The 15,374-nt window shown below is 43.0% G+C and overlaps 1 protein-coding gene across 3 annotated transcripts in view; it reads left to right on the plus strand.

Annotated features, from left to right (window-relative positions):
* SBF2 (SET binding factor 2) overlaps nucleotides 1–15,374 on the plus strand; it is a 919,918-nt gene that overhangs the window by 747,950 nt on the left and 156,594 nt on the right. For all 3 annotated transcript variants that reach the window (XM_030200990.1, XM_030200991.1, XM_030200992.1), the window contains exons 20-22: nucleotides 5,413–5,582; nucleotides 6,543–6,616; nucleotides 7,655–7,850. In XM_030200990.1, coding sequence (XP_030056850.1) covers nucleotides 5,413–5,582; nucleotides 6,543–6,616; nucleotides 7,655–7,850 — 440 coding nt within the window. The remainder of the gene's footprint in view (nucleotides 1–5,412; nucleotides 5,583–6,542; nucleotides 6,617–7,654; nucleotides 7,851–15,374) is intronic.

The following is a 15,374-nucleotide window of genomic DNA, read 5'->3' on the forward strand; positions in this document are numbered from 1 at the left end:
AAGATGAATTATAATTTGCATATACATCCTTCAACCCCCATTGCTGAGCAGAGGAAGACTGAAATGTATGGTGGTCATTATTGAACTTCTCTTTGAAAAGGTAGCAGTTGAGGTCTCCGGGACTGAGACTAACAGGCTCATTTTCGAAAGAGAAGGACGCCCATCTTTCAACACAAATTGGAAGATGGGCATCCTCACAGGGTCGCCCAAATCGGCATAATCGAAAGCCGATTTTGGGCGTCCCCAACTGCTTTCCATAGCGTGGACGACCAAAGTTCCCGGGGGCGTTGTCGGAGGCATAACGAAGGCAGAACTTGGGCGTGCCTAACACATGGTCATCCTCGACCCATAATGGAAAAAAAAAGGGCGTCCCTGACGAGCACTTGGACGACTTTACCTGGTCCTGTTTTTCTTACGACCAAGCCACAAAAAGGTGCTCGAACTGATCAGATGACCACCGGAGAGAATCGGGGATCACTTCCCCTTACTCCCCCAGTGGTCACTAACCCCCTCCCACCCTCAAAAAACATCTTTAAAAATATTTTTTTGCCAGCCTCAAATGTCATACTCAGGTCCATCACAGCAGTATGCAGGTCCCTGGAGCAGTTTTAGTGGGTGCAGTACACGTCAGGCAGGCGTACCCAGACCCATCCCCCCCTACCTGTTACACTTGTGGTGGTAAATGTGAGCCCTCCAAAACCCACCAGAAACCCACTGTACCCACATTTAGGTGCCCCCCTTCACCCATAAGGGCCATGGTAGTGGTGTACAGTGTGGGTAGTGGGGTTGGGTGAGATTTGGGGGGCTCAGCACACAAGGTAAGGGAGCTATGTACCTGGGAGCAATTTGTGAAGTCCACTGCAGTGCCCCTAGGGTGCCAGTTGGTGTCCTGGCATGTCAGGGGAACCTGTGCACTATGAATGCTGGCTCCACCCACGACAAAGGGCTTGCATTTGGTCGTTTCTGAGATGGGCCTCCTTGGTTTCCCTTATCGCCGAAAATCAGAAACGACCAAGTCTAGGGATGACCATCTCTAAGGACGACCTAAATATCAAGATTTGGGTGTCCCTGACCCATATTATCGAAATGAAAGATGGACTTCCATCTTGTTTCGATAATATGGGTTTCCCTGCTCCTCCACCAGGTCATTTTGCGAGGACGTCCTCAGCAAAACTTGGGCATCTCTTTCGATTATGCCCCTCTAAGTCATAAGCCTCATGTCTTTTTAGGAATTAGGAAGTTTCTGGAATAAAACTCTCAATTGTGTTCTTGCAGTAGGACAGGTTTTATGGCTTTGGCTTGGAGGAGTAGATAAATTTTCCCTGCAATAAATTTAAGTGGTTGGAAGAAGGTTTGGTGCTTGAAAGAGGTCGATCTGGAAGATGTTTGATGAACTTGAGATGATAAACCTCCTGACAATGGAAAGTACCCAAGTATTGGAATTGTTGCTTTGCCAGGCTAACAGGGAAAATTGAATTCTGCATCTCACAGGCAGAACTGGATGAGTGTTTTGTAGTGACAGGAGATTGGATCATAGTCAAAAAGAGGGCTGCTACTTTATTTGGGCAGGGGTCACTTAACTTCAGCTGAACCTTCTCTTGCGCCTTCCCTTTAGCTGTACATTAAGCATGCAGAGATTGCTTCTCATAATAGAATATTGCTTGAAAGAAGTGCACCTGGCAGAGATGACTGATGCAGAAATTAACTACTGTTCAAGCATGAAACAGCAGATTTTGATCCCGTTGATGGTTTCCTTAATTTTCTCCCCAAATAGGGAGTCTCCTGTACAAAATGCATCAGCCAATTTAAAGTGAATGTCTTCCTGCAAGCCAGAAGCTCACAACCACACAAACCATATGGCTGTGAGATTCTAGCTGAGGTTTTTGAAAGCATCATAAGGTGTTCTGATAAGGTGGTTACCACATTTGTCAGCCTTTTCCAGCCTACTGCTTCTAAGGTTGTGTGAAAAGAAAAGAAGAGAGAACTTGCATCCTGTGAAAAATCATATGCATGTACTCAATCATATAGAGCTGGAGAACAGCTGTTCTCACATAGCTCCTTGAAACACCTTCCCAAGATGGGCCATCAAATGAGAGTCTTGTCTTGAGTAGGAAGGGGAGATTAGAAAAATCCCTGTATCTTATTTTGGTGGGGTTTTTTGCCTTGAATATAGCTGCTTCCACTACTAATGATGAGTGAAATAATTGGACCTTATTAAAGTTTGGAGATAGTTTTTATATTTTATATTTCATGTTTGACCTTTTTGAAACAGGTTGAATGGAAAGGGGATTCTGCAATTTATGGAACTGCTGGTCTTTGAGTATACTATGTATGTACAGGTACAGCCATCATTGTATGGGGACCTCAGTGTATTTGAAAAGGCCAAATACTTCTGATCTGCATTCCATTTCTTGGTGAGAGGAGAAAGGAACTTCCTTAGCCATTTTACTGACAGATTTTGGATATAAAATAATCTCAAATGGAGACCCATTTCTTGGTGACGGTGGAGAAGGCTCGTATGCAGTTTTTGTAGATTTTCTCCACATTTGATAGAGGATGGTTGGAAGATCACAAGTATCCAATAGACCTTGAATGCTAGATTGAAGTGAGTCTGGAGAAGGTGAAGGTGCTCTGAATCTGAAGATGACAGTTAGGAGACAATTGGATAAGAGTACGTTGCTCTCTGCACAGAAGTCAGATTAGAGGAGTAAGAAGGTTCCCTTGGTTGAAGTATTCCTCATATAGTCTTGATAAGTCTGGGAACATCTTTTGCATAAAAGAGTGGGAATATTCAGCAAAAAAGATGTGGAAGAGGAAGATTCATCAGCTACCATGGCCAATATTGGCATTGTCAGATGTGTAGTAGATGACACAGTGGCTAAACGATCCAGTGGTTTTCTGGAAGTGGTACTGGTGTTGCAGAATGTTTTCACTTAGGGAGCATATCCAAGCATGTTCCATTATTTTTTTGTCTGTTTGTTTTGCATATTGTCACAGCAAACATGCAAACTTCCTTGTCAAACACAGATGAAAAATTATTTATGGGTAAATGAAAGCGTGGGGGTAAAACATATATACAATAGATATTAAACCAATAGAAAAAGATCTCAAAATGGCAGGTTCTATAAATTATTTAAATTTAAAAAACTAATAAAAATGGCTAAGATAAAAAGTATGTATTTTATAAAAACAGACAAACCAAAAATATGTATATGAATTCAACTATACTAGAAAACATCAACATATTATATTGCTCTCTATGACTACATCAAATGCCAAACATATTTCAATGGGTGCCTTCATCAGGGGACTTGAAACATGAAAATTGATGCCAGTAAGGGAGGGTGGTGAGTTAGGGTGAAGAAACCTGGAGGAAAAAGAAAGAAAGCAGATACAGTAATAGAATTAGGATAAAGGAGGGGGAAATTAGGTTCAAACATAGAGATTACAAACACAGAATAAATATAAAAGCAGGAAATAAAATGGAGAGACTTACCTACAGATGAATGTAAAGCTTGTTTAGTTGAACCAGGAGCAACAGAGAGTAAAGAGCAAAATGGGGAAAAAATTGTACCAAGGAAAATCAGGATTTGGGGAGAATTAAACAAATGAGAAGGCTGTTGGAATGCCTTAATGGTCTGTTGCCCTATTTTCAATGGATTGAAGGATGACTACCTCAAACACACAATGTCACAATATATTTGAAGGATACGTTGAAATTCACAACTAAGCAAACTAACCATATTTGTCCTGATTAAAATTTGTACTGTGCATTTACTGTTACTGGACTAAACTTTGGAATTCACTACTAGAAGGATTGTAAGAGTTCTCATCTCCACAGTGAATTTTGTAAGTGGCTTAAATTATATCTCTTCAGCAGGTTTTCCCTTAGACTCATTATGATATGTTTTCTTTTTTTATAGCAGATAAGGCAGACAAGACAGTATGGTATAGTAAGTTTGGAATGGATAGATGTTAGTTGAGTGGGACAGGAAATAACATAAGAATTTCCATAGTTTGGAATGGATAGATGTTAGTTGAGTGGGACAGGAAATAACATAAGAATGTCCATATTAAGCTAAATCAAAGGTCTGTGTGTGCCAGTATCCTGCTTCTAACAGTGGCCTATCCAGATCACAAGTACCTAGCAGAATCCCCCCCCCCCCCAAAAAAAAAAAAATGGATGTTTGTGTGCTATGATGGAGAGATGAGCCTTTTTGCAAGAGATTTTAAAGGCATCAGTTAACAATAGTGGAGAATGAGAGCCACTTATGAAACCAAAGGAGCCTTTATTACCAGCTTCAATGGCATGTATACAGTGACTTGACATGGCCATATTTCAGCATAAAAATTGTCTGCAACAGGGGTCAACACACACTACAAAAAATAAAGCACACATAAGTAACAAATAAACATATGCAATTAAAATTGACAAATGAACAATAGATCAACAATTGAACAATGAAAAAACTGGAGATCGCTATAATAGATAAGCATTAAATAACTATGCCATGTCCATAAAAGGTACATAAAATTACAATAGAATGTAAAATATTTAAAAAAAATTAATTAATTTAAAAATGGATATTATATTAAAATATAAAAAGGTCCCAAAAGCACACAGGCAAGCGGTCTACAAGATCCAGAGCAGCAGAAAAGAAAAGCAGACCCACGTAGTGAAATAAAACAAAATTTATTCAACACAGATGCATAAAATCAGCATACAACTTTATAATATATAAAACATAAAAAGGGGCATATAAAATATTACACGAATAAGTTACTAAATATGCAGTTGTTTTAAATAAATAGTAAAATGGACATAATGATGTGCAAAACATAAAAAGAGTCATATTGAATAATAAATTAGTTGTAAAATATGCAGTTGCTGGTTTGAAAAGCAACAAATGCAATGTAAAAAATAAAATGGACATAGTAATATGCAAAACACAAAAAAGAGGCATATTAAATATTAAACAATAAATTACCTGTAAATATGCAGTTACTATTTTGAAAAAAATTATTAAGCGCAATATGAAAAACTGAAAACCACCATGAGCACAAAGTGTGTTATGAAATGCACAAGATCAGGTATCGCTGTATTGCCAATAAAATACATTGGAGAGGTATTCCTTACATAAATAATGTTTATAATTTGCTGCAAGAGTGAACACTAGTAAATAGCCTTCAGTCCACTGCTCTCAAAAACACTGAAAAAAGCACCAAATGAAAACAAGACGGTGGACTGGTAAGAAAGAGGAAGAGGGAGGGAAACTGGAGGATAGACTGGACTGGTTGAGGTCTGCCAAGTTCAGTAACTGGCTGCTCATAAGAATCTCTTATGAAATCAGGGAGAGAAGCAGCTGCAAAGGTGTTATATTTATCATACATGTCTCTTCTTTCTGCTTTTAGCATTGCAGGCAGTGTTGCAGAAAGCTATGACACTGAAAGTGGGTTTGAAGACTCTGAAACACTGACATTGCAAATTCAGTGTGCGCTTCATCACACGATTTATGACAAGGTTTGCACTGAGAGTGGAGTAACTCAGGATCACATCAAGAGCCTTCATTGTATGATACCAGGTACAGTTCTGCACTTGGCTCTGTTCAGTTGTTGTATTAAAATCTGCCTTGTTTAATTTGCTTGTGACTGAATGTCGCTCTCTTCTGTTAAAAAAGAATTGCAGAAATTAATTTTGAATAATTCAGTGATGGGTGTAAACAGTCATAAAAATCTTCCTTGTGAAGTAGTCTATGTGTTGCATTGTGGGTGATCCAGATTTGAATTCCAGGAGTCAGAGGTTGATTAGATCCAGAAAGGCTGTGAAGGTATTGCACTCATGCCTTTAGAACAGGAGTTTTCAACCCATTCCCCAGGACACACTTACCCAGTCAGATTTTCAGAATATCCTCACTGAAATGCAAGAGCTAGATCTGCATATATAATAAAGGCAGTGCATAGAAATCTAGCTCATGCATATTCATTGGGGGAATCTGAAAACCTGACTGGCTACCTGAGTTGAGAGCCACTGCTTAGAAGGAAGAAAGGTTGCGGTTTTAAACAGGGGTAGCTCCTGATGCTGTGGGCACTTGTAGGAGATGCTACTTCAGACTAATTAGAATCCCTTGGGCTGCCTGGGAATATCTTCTGGGAAGGTAGAACAATAAAAATGGATAAAAGAATGGATGGGAAGGAGTTGCTTCTGGGTTTGGCAGGTTGGAGAGGCTATAGGAAGGAATTCAATTCAAATCAATTGTTGTATACCACTAACCCTTTCCAGGGTTCAGTGCGGTTTACATTCTAGGCGAGACAAATGCAAATAGTGTGAGGTTTGAGAAACATTAGATTAATGCATGAGACTAAAAAATTAAGGAAAGGATAATGGATGATACTAAGAGGTAGGCTTAAGAGCATGTGGAGGTTTTGAATACCATTTAACCACTGGAAGCAGTACCACGCTCCACTCAGTTTGGAAGGTTTGAATTGATCACCGTTATCTTTACTCTTTCTGAACATCTAATCAGATATTTTGACTATTTAAGGCATTGTTGCTATGCACATCGAGACCTTGGAAGCAGTTCACCGGGAGAGCAGAAGACTACCACCCATTAAGAAGGTGTGTCATGGAGTTATTTTGATGAAGTATTCATTCATAGGGAGTTCTGATAAATCATTTTTTTAGATCCAGCCTTTTTCTTTTTTTACTGTTAACAAAGTCAAATGAGAATTTTCAGCATTGATGATGCTTTCCTGAGTAACAAAAATGAAAGTTTGGCTGTATTCTCACAGAAGATAAATTGAAGAAAGTAGAGTCAAATCTCCAGTCAAAATCAAACTGATACAATGTCCTTTTCCAAGGCAAACCTTATCAGTATACTACAAAATGTATTCTTCCCTTTGTCAGTCTTGTAATACTATCTCTGCATCAGAAAGCAGGTGAAAGCTTGACTCTTCAACCAGGCCTTTAATGGAAGAAGTAACTAACTTGTTAGTCTCACTCAGTGTACTTTTTCTAGCGAAAAAGGTTGCCGGTACTCAAATGCCAAGCCAGCCTTCAGGGGTGGGGTGATCACTGAGGGACCCACCCCACAATAGCCAGGCCCCCTGCAACTAGTCACACAGAATCTATGACTAGGCAGAATTGGTGTGTAGAGCCTGAGCTCTTTCATTAAAACTTGGGGACCATGGGTCAATTTTAGCAGACAATGGAAAAGGTGCCGGTACTCAGTACCCCCAAATACCCCCTCAAAAAAAGCCCTGGTCTCACTCAGACATACAAAGAGTGACACAGGCTGCACATATTGCAGCAGAACATGTTTATCCACTCCTACCCTAGCAGAGATAATATTTAACCATCTCTCTGCACCTTTCTTTAAATTAGTCACCTTATTTTCTCACTCCTCTTATTTTCTTACCTATCTATATGTTCCATCTTTGCTGTACCTTACACTGTCAATTAAAATGTTCTATTATGTATTGTGTTGACACTGTAAGTAGTATACTATGCCAAACTTTATTTGAATATTTTTACTGCTGTAATTGTCTATTACTTTGATTTATTCTTACTGTACACCGCTTTGAGTGAATTCCTTCAAAAAGGTGGTAAATAAATCCTAGTAAATAACTAAATAAATATGTTTTCTCCAATGCTCAGCCCAAGATTCTGCGGCCTGTGCTGCTTCCAGGTGAAGAGTTTGTGTGTGAAGCGTTGCGTGTGCTGCTTGATCCCAATGGCAGAGAGGAGGCAACAGGGGGAATGCTTGGAGGTCCCCACATTCTCCCTGCAGAAGGAGCATTATTCCTTACTACATATAGAATCATATTTAAAGGCACACCTCATGATCCTCTAGGTATGGCTTTTTTATCATGAAATGATAGATTAGTGTGCAAATGACATTAATATTTTGAATTTCTTATGTTTTAATCCAATAGAAGTTGTAGAATATAAATATAAGAGGGTGTTAATCATTTGACCTGCTAAAATGGTACCAGTACACACAGATTCTTGACATCATTACTTTGATTTTTTGTTATAATGGTGCTCATTTTCAAAGCACTTAGGGGGTCTTTTACTAAAGCTTAGCTTGAGTTATCTGCAGCAGGGCCCATTTTATTCCTATGGGCCCTGCTGCAGATAACTTGAGCTAAGCTTTAGTAAAAGTCCCCCTTAGAATTACAAAGTTCTATAAGTTACTATCAGGGGCATTTTCGAAAGAGAAGGGCGCCCATCTTCCGACACAAATCGGGAGATGGGCGTCTTTCTCTCAGAGTCGCCTAAATCGACATAATCGAAAGCCGATTTTGGGCGCCCTCAACTGCAGTCCGTCGCGGGGGACGACCAAAGTTCACATGGACGTGTCGGAGGCATAGCGAAGGCGGTACTGGGGCTTGCTTAAGAGATGGGCGTCCTCGGCCAATAATGGAAAAGGAAGGGCGTCCCTGACGAGCATATTTGGTCGACTTGGTCCGGTTTTTTTCACAACCAAGCCTCAAAAAGGTGCCCAAACTGACCAGATGACCACCGGAGGGAATCGGGGATGACCTCCCCTTACTCCCCCAGTGGTCACCAACCCCCTCCCACCCTAAAAAATGTTATTTTTAATTTTTTGCCAGCCTCAAATGTCATACCCAGCTCCATGACAGCAGTATGCAGGTCCCTGGAGCAGTTTTAGTGGGTGCAGTGCACTTCAGGCAGGTGGACCCAGGGCCCACCCCCCCTACCTGTTACACTTGTGCTGGTAAATATGAGCCCTTCAAAACCCACTGTACCCACATGTAGGTTTCCCCCTTCACCCCTAGGCTATGGTAGTGGTGTACAGTTGTGGGGAGTGGGTTTTGAGCGGAGTTTGGGGGGCTCAGCACCGAAGGTAAGGGAGCTGTGCACCTGGGAGCAATTTGTGAAGTCCACTTTAGTGCCCCCTAGGGTGCCCGGTTGGTGTCCTGGCATGTCAGGGGGACCAGTTGTACTATGAATGCTGGCTCCTTCCACAACCAAATGCCTTAGATTTGATCGTTTTTTTTTAGATGGGCGTCCTTGTTTTCCATTATGGCCGAAAACGGAAACGACCATCTCTAAGGTCGATCTAAATATTGAGATTTGGGCGTCCCCAACCGTATTATCAAAACAAAAGATGGATGCCCATCTTGTTTCGATAATAGCGGTTTCCGCCCCTTCACGGTGTTGTTCTGCAGGGACGCCCTCAGGAAACCTTGTGCGCCCCGTTCGATTATGCCCCTCCACGTACTTTGTAATGTCTATGTGCTTTTGAAAATGAGCTTCAATATGTCTGAAATGGTGTTGGTATACCGAGTAACAGACTACAAATCCCTCTCCCAATGACTGGAATCTGAAAAAAAAAAAAACAATATTATCACAGCGTTCATAATAAATGGAGAAAAGATACGTGTAACCTGCAGCGGTTTGGAAACAAAACGGGCGCGCTTTTAGCGCGGGTGGTGAAAACGGCAGGCCCTGGAATAGTGATAATGGCAAGGAAAGACCCCCAGGGAGTAATTAAAATAATAGCGAAGAAATAGGGAAGATTTTGTACGCCATACTTTAGCACACTTTACAACGAGCAAGCACCAGTGAGCTTGGCCAATTTGCCAGATTATTTGGGGCGGGTAGGGCTCCCGAAACTCCAGCATCAACACATAGATATGTTAATCAAACCCATTAGCGGCAAAGAGCTGCCAAGATACTATTTTATCCTTAGCTTTGAGCTCGGCCCCGGGACCAGATGGTTTCATGGGAGAATACTACAAATCACTAACTAAGGACGGATTGGAAGCGCTAGGGGCCTACCTGGAACAGATAGTCGAGGACAAGAAATTCCCCCCATACGCGAACGAAGCACTGGATCACACTGATCCCTAAGCCAGGAAAGGATGGGGCATACCCGGGTTCTTACTGACCCATCTCTTTGATTAATGTAGATGTGAAAATCTTAGCGAGGATATTGGCTGCGCGCCTGGGGCACCTACTACCGGAGCTTATTGGTGAGGAGCAATTGGGCTTCGTACGGAACAGACAGGATGGCAGTAACGTCCGACGCCTCTTACTGGCAGTGGCACATGCCAAAATGAGCAGAGCGCTGAAGTGATCCTCAGTCTGGATGCCGAAAAGGCGTTCGATAGGGTGAACTGGAGGTACTTGTTTGGGCTCTTGAACTATATGGGAGTACAGGGCTGGTTTGGAGACGCGATAACAGCTTTGTATAGTGACACTAAAGCAGCAGTATTAGTGAATGGGGTAAGAGGAGAACTCTTTCAGATACATCGGGGGACGAGACAGGGGTACCCGCTCTCCCCCCTTCTCTTCGTTCTAGCGATGGAGCCATTACTCTGTGTCCTGCGAGGGGATGAGGGGGGTGTGGGGGGTGCCCTTGAAGGGTGGAATAGTTAAAGCCCTGGCTTTTGCGGACGACCTGCTGGTAGTGACTCGGGAGCCTTGAACGTTCAATACCTCGGATACTGGAGGTGATCAAGGAATATGGGGAGCACTCGGGTTACACACTCAACATTCAAAAGTCCAAGGCGTTAGAGATCTTGTCAGGGGATAGTATGCAGCATAGGATCCCATTACCTATAGAGTGGGAACAAGAGACAATCAAGTATTTAGGAGTCCACATACCCCGAGACCTCTCCCTAGTGTATGCCTTGAATGTGAGGAAGTTGTTGAATGATACAAAAATGAGCTTGCAAATGTGGCAGGGCCTCCCCATATCATTACTGGGTAGAATAGCTCTATATAACATGGTGGTAGTCCCAAGTGGCTATATGTGTTCCAGACCTTGCCATTATATCTGACCACAGCTGATGAGAAAAGGTTAAACAAGACCTTACAGACCTTTTTGTGGAAAAAGAAAAAACCCAGAACAGCCTTGTCTAATCTGCACATCCCGGTGGAGTTTGGAGGCATGGGGTTGCTGAACCTGCGCCTGAGACACTTAACTGACTGGCTAAGGGGCCCACAGTACTTTACTCCAACCCGATTAGAGCTACCAGAACTGAACAGACACACATAAGTAACTTGCTACACAGGCGCAGCAAGGAAGAAACCTAGCTTGCTGGGCAAGGCGCAGCTTCTGCCGACAGCGCAGGCAGTCTGGTACTGGCTCTGTCGGCAACCACCGATTTTCACCGCGTATCACTCCATACCTCCCAATCTGTGGCAACCCGGAATTCTAGCCGGGTCAGATCTACACGGTGTTTGCTCGATGGAAAGAGAAAGGCCTGGAATACTGTAACCAGGCGCCTCTCTTGTGCAGCCAAGGATAGAACAATCTCCTCCAGCCACAGGCTCCCGGTACAGTGAAGAAACAGATGTCCACCCGTAACTTCAATCTTAAGGACTTTTATTCCAAGCAGGTTTCTAGTACACAGTTCCAACAGCAGCATAGCACATACCAGGATTCAATACAGGCTCTCCAGTCTGGGCTCTTTATCCAGTGCACAATAAACAGTAATTTCAATTCCCAAGACCAAACAGTTCTTTCAGTTCATCATCACAGTTCAGTCACCAAGCAGCAGTTTCTACCTTCTATCCTCTTTACCTTCAGGAGAGTTCAATATTTTAGGGACTCCTTCTACCCAAGTGTTTTCCCCTGCATCAGCTTCACAATGAATTCAATACTTTTGGGACTTCCTCTCACCCACGGAATCTCAGCCTGATTCAGTACTTTAGGGACCTCCCTGCCCAAGGATTCTCAGCCTGTACCTGTCAGTACTTTAGGGACCTCCTTGCCCAAGGGTTTTCAGCCTGCAACTCTTTTTCTCCTTCTGCTTCTCTCTCCTGAACTGAACTCCACTGCTGGGACTCCTTCCCACCTGCCTAATCAATCCCTGGCTTCAGCTACCACCACCAATCATTCTCCTTCCATTAGCTTCCTCACACCCAAACCAGCTGAGTTGAGCATTAAACTAATGAGACCAATGATGAGCTCCTGCACACTGGGTTTCCTAACTCTCTTTCCACCTAGTGGCAGCCACTCTACCCAACCTGCCAGCTTACACCCATGTCTTCCCTGATTGCAGCTAGGAGTCCATTCCGGGTTCTTCATCTCCCCCTCTGGCTCCTTGCCTGCAATGCCTTCTGGGACTTGTATTTCAGACTGAAACTGCCTTAACCCAACTATCCTGGAGGTGACTTTATCACAATACGTACTGCAGGCCATAGATGCAGAAGGACGGCCTAAAACCGTGGCAGCAACTCCAGGCTCAATTCTCCTTAAGCTCAGCGGACTGGTTTCATTACCATCAACATTACTGACATACAATCCAGAGCTGGAAAAACTGAGGAAAATCATAAGAGATCTACAACCTATACTCCAGGAGGATGAATTACTGAAAGAGATATTCCCATCCCCACCAGTACTGGCCTTCCGACAGCCACCCAATTTAAAACACAAGCTAATCAGAAGTAAACTTCCTTCACAGACTGAAAAGGAACAGAAGGGCACACTTCCCTGTAATTTATCCAGTTGCAAACTATGCGAAAATATTTCACAGGACCCCAAAGTCATCCACAAAGGAAAGATATTCAACATAAAGGGATCTTTCACTTGCTCATCTTCCAATGTGGTATATATCATTCAGTGTAAAAAATGTAACGAAGGATGCTATATTGGAGAAACAGGCCAGATGCTTAAGACAAGATTCAATTTACATAGACATCATATGAACAATACTGGTGCCAGCAGGGTTCCCACGCCTGTTGGTCAACATTTTACAGGACCAGGAGACTGTACCAGTGACTTCACAGTGAGAATCCTCAAAGGTAACTTTAAAACCATACAAGAACGTAAGACCTTTGAAGTCAGAATGATTGAATATTTTAACACCCAACAGAAAGGACTTAACAAGGATCTGGGGTTCCTAGCCCATTATAAACCATAAAGCTGTATGTCTCTGTTGATCACCCTCCCCTCACCTATCCACACCCACCCTGTTAGAATATCAATGATATGCTTTGATGTACCCATGCATACTTCCTACCCACCCCCCTCCTCCCACCCTGTCAGACTGTCATAGTAATGTTTGAATGTTTTCACTTATATACACTGTCAGCTAGCACATTTGCTTATTTCGGATCTGAGGAAGAAGGGCATCCTTCGAAAGCTAATCAAGAAATGTATTAAGTTATGTCCAATAAAAAGGTATCATCTTATTTTCTTTTCCATGTTTTATTTTGTTGATTTCTATTGATAACCTTAAGAGTGGACTAACACGGCTACCACACTCCTCTAATACCATAAACTAAAGCACTATATAGAGAGCCTCCCGATAGAAGCGCTAGCAGAGATGTGCAAGAAGAACTAGGTTTGGCGCTCTCTTTGGGGGCGCAGCACAAAGTGCCACTAACGTTCTATCACAGACATCTTAAGGACATGGCAAAAGAACCGGATTTTGGGGAGAGACTATCTAAGCTGTGGAGCGAGGAATTGGGAACAGAGATTACCATTGCATTACTGCGGGAACATCTTGTTACGGACCAAGCGAATTATTGGGAAGTACAATTCAAGTTTATACTGAGAGCATATGTGCCTCCTAGGCGGGCATTTTCACATGGGAGTATCACCAGATGGGGCATGCCCTAAATGTGCAGCGGAAGGTGCAACGCTGGGCATATGTTTTGGACCTGTCCGCGGATTCAGAAGTTTTGGAAGGACTTGACCAAGCAGGTGGCCGTTATTTGGAATGTAAGCTGGCAAGATGGATGGTCGGCTTCTTTTTTGGCTACTTGCGAATTTCTAGCCCCACTCCGAGGGGATGCCGAGCCTTTACCATCCGAGCAGTGATGGTGGCGAAGAAAACAATTTGTCGGCATGGCTGTCAGCGGAAGGGAGGGCCCAACGATATCCCAGTGGAGAGGACAGATGATCTACCTGTTGCGCACGGAAAGAACTAGCTTGCGAACCCGGAGGCCATTGGGCGTCAAGTCTTTTTGGAGTTGCTGGACGCCGTTCTGGCTTACGTTGACACCCTATGCTAGGGGGCACATAATGAACATGTAACAAAAATGTGTAACAGCTGCTACCATACTAGCTGAAGTGTGAGGACTGTGACTAAAGACTGCAAGAGGGTGGGGGGGGGGGATTGTTCGATGGGGGGAGAAGTATAGGGGGAGAAAATGTAAAAAGTTACTGGAGAGATATTTAGGTAGATCAGACAGCTGCTAGCCCATTGTTGATGTGTGAAGCGTAATGAGTTTTGTTGTTAACAGCATTAAGATTACTGAGTTAGATAACTAAGTAGAAACACTTGCATGCTAATGATGTTTTATGATTTCTCCAATAAAAATTATTGAACCATAAATGGAGAAAAAGGATCTCAGTATATGTCATTGATCTCCGTGTAAAATTAGGTCTGACTAAAACCATCCCCAGTCTTAAAAAAAAAAAAAAATCTGTTGAAACTCTGAGTGATGTTTCATATTTCAAGTAGACTTCTCCTAAAGCACTTTTTAAATTTTTTATCAATTTTTCAATTCATCGGACTTTATCTTATCTAGTGTTCTCCGAGGACAAGCAGGCTGCTTGTTCTCACATGTGGGTTGTCGTCCACGGCGGCCCAGGTATTTGTTAATGAATTTTGCAAGCAAAATAAAAGTCAAAGTGTTTCGGGAAAGTTCCATCGCGCGGTAGTACAAAAGACTTCCCGCCCGCCGCGCGAGCGTGCCTCTTTAGTTCTTTTTTCTCCACGGTTAGGTGTGGTAGTGTTTTTCCGCTCCGTCAGGCCCAGGAAGAAGACTTTTCTCGTGAACTGTTTTCGCCTTTGTTTTTCATTTATTTTTCTAAAAGTTAAAAAAAAAAAAAGTAGTTGTTTCCCGTAGTTTTTTTTTAATCTTTTCGTCCACTTTTAAGTTTCCTTTCTTTTCGACACGGCCGGCCTTTGGGCTGCGTGGTCGGGTTTTTTCCCTTTTTTGTGCCTTTTCTTTTTTGGCACAATTGCGTCGTTTGATTTCGCCAAAGCCGTGTTTTCTTCGATGTCATCGAAGACACCCAGCGGCTTCAAACGTTCTACTCGGTGCAACCGGACCATCTCAGGTACAGATACCCACGCTTGATGTATCCAGTGCCTTGGGCCCGATCATAGCTCAGCCGCTTGTAGTCTGTGTCTTCATATGAAGAAACGGACCTAAGCGTCTCGAGAGGCCCAATGAGAAAAGCTTTTTGTGGTTCAGTCCGGTCCTTCGACATCGGTACCGAGGTCGGCGGCGTCGACATCGACAGGAACATCGATGTCAAGGGGCTGCTGAGACCAACTCACGCTGGGAGCAGTGAGGCTTCGAGTGGGTCTCCACCTGTCTCGAGGCCTCTTGTTATGCAGCCCCCCCCCCCCCGCAACCGACCGTCAGACCTGGCCCCGAGGAG

This window comes from Microcaecilia unicolor, chromosome 4 (genome assembly GCF_901765095.1).
Source record: "Microcaecilia unicolor chromosome 4, aMicUni1.1, whole genome shotgun sequence".
In the NCBI taxonomy this organism is placed as follows: Eukaryota; Metazoa; Chordata; class Amphibia; order Gymnophiona; family Siphonopidae; genus Microcaecilia; species Microcaecilia unicolor.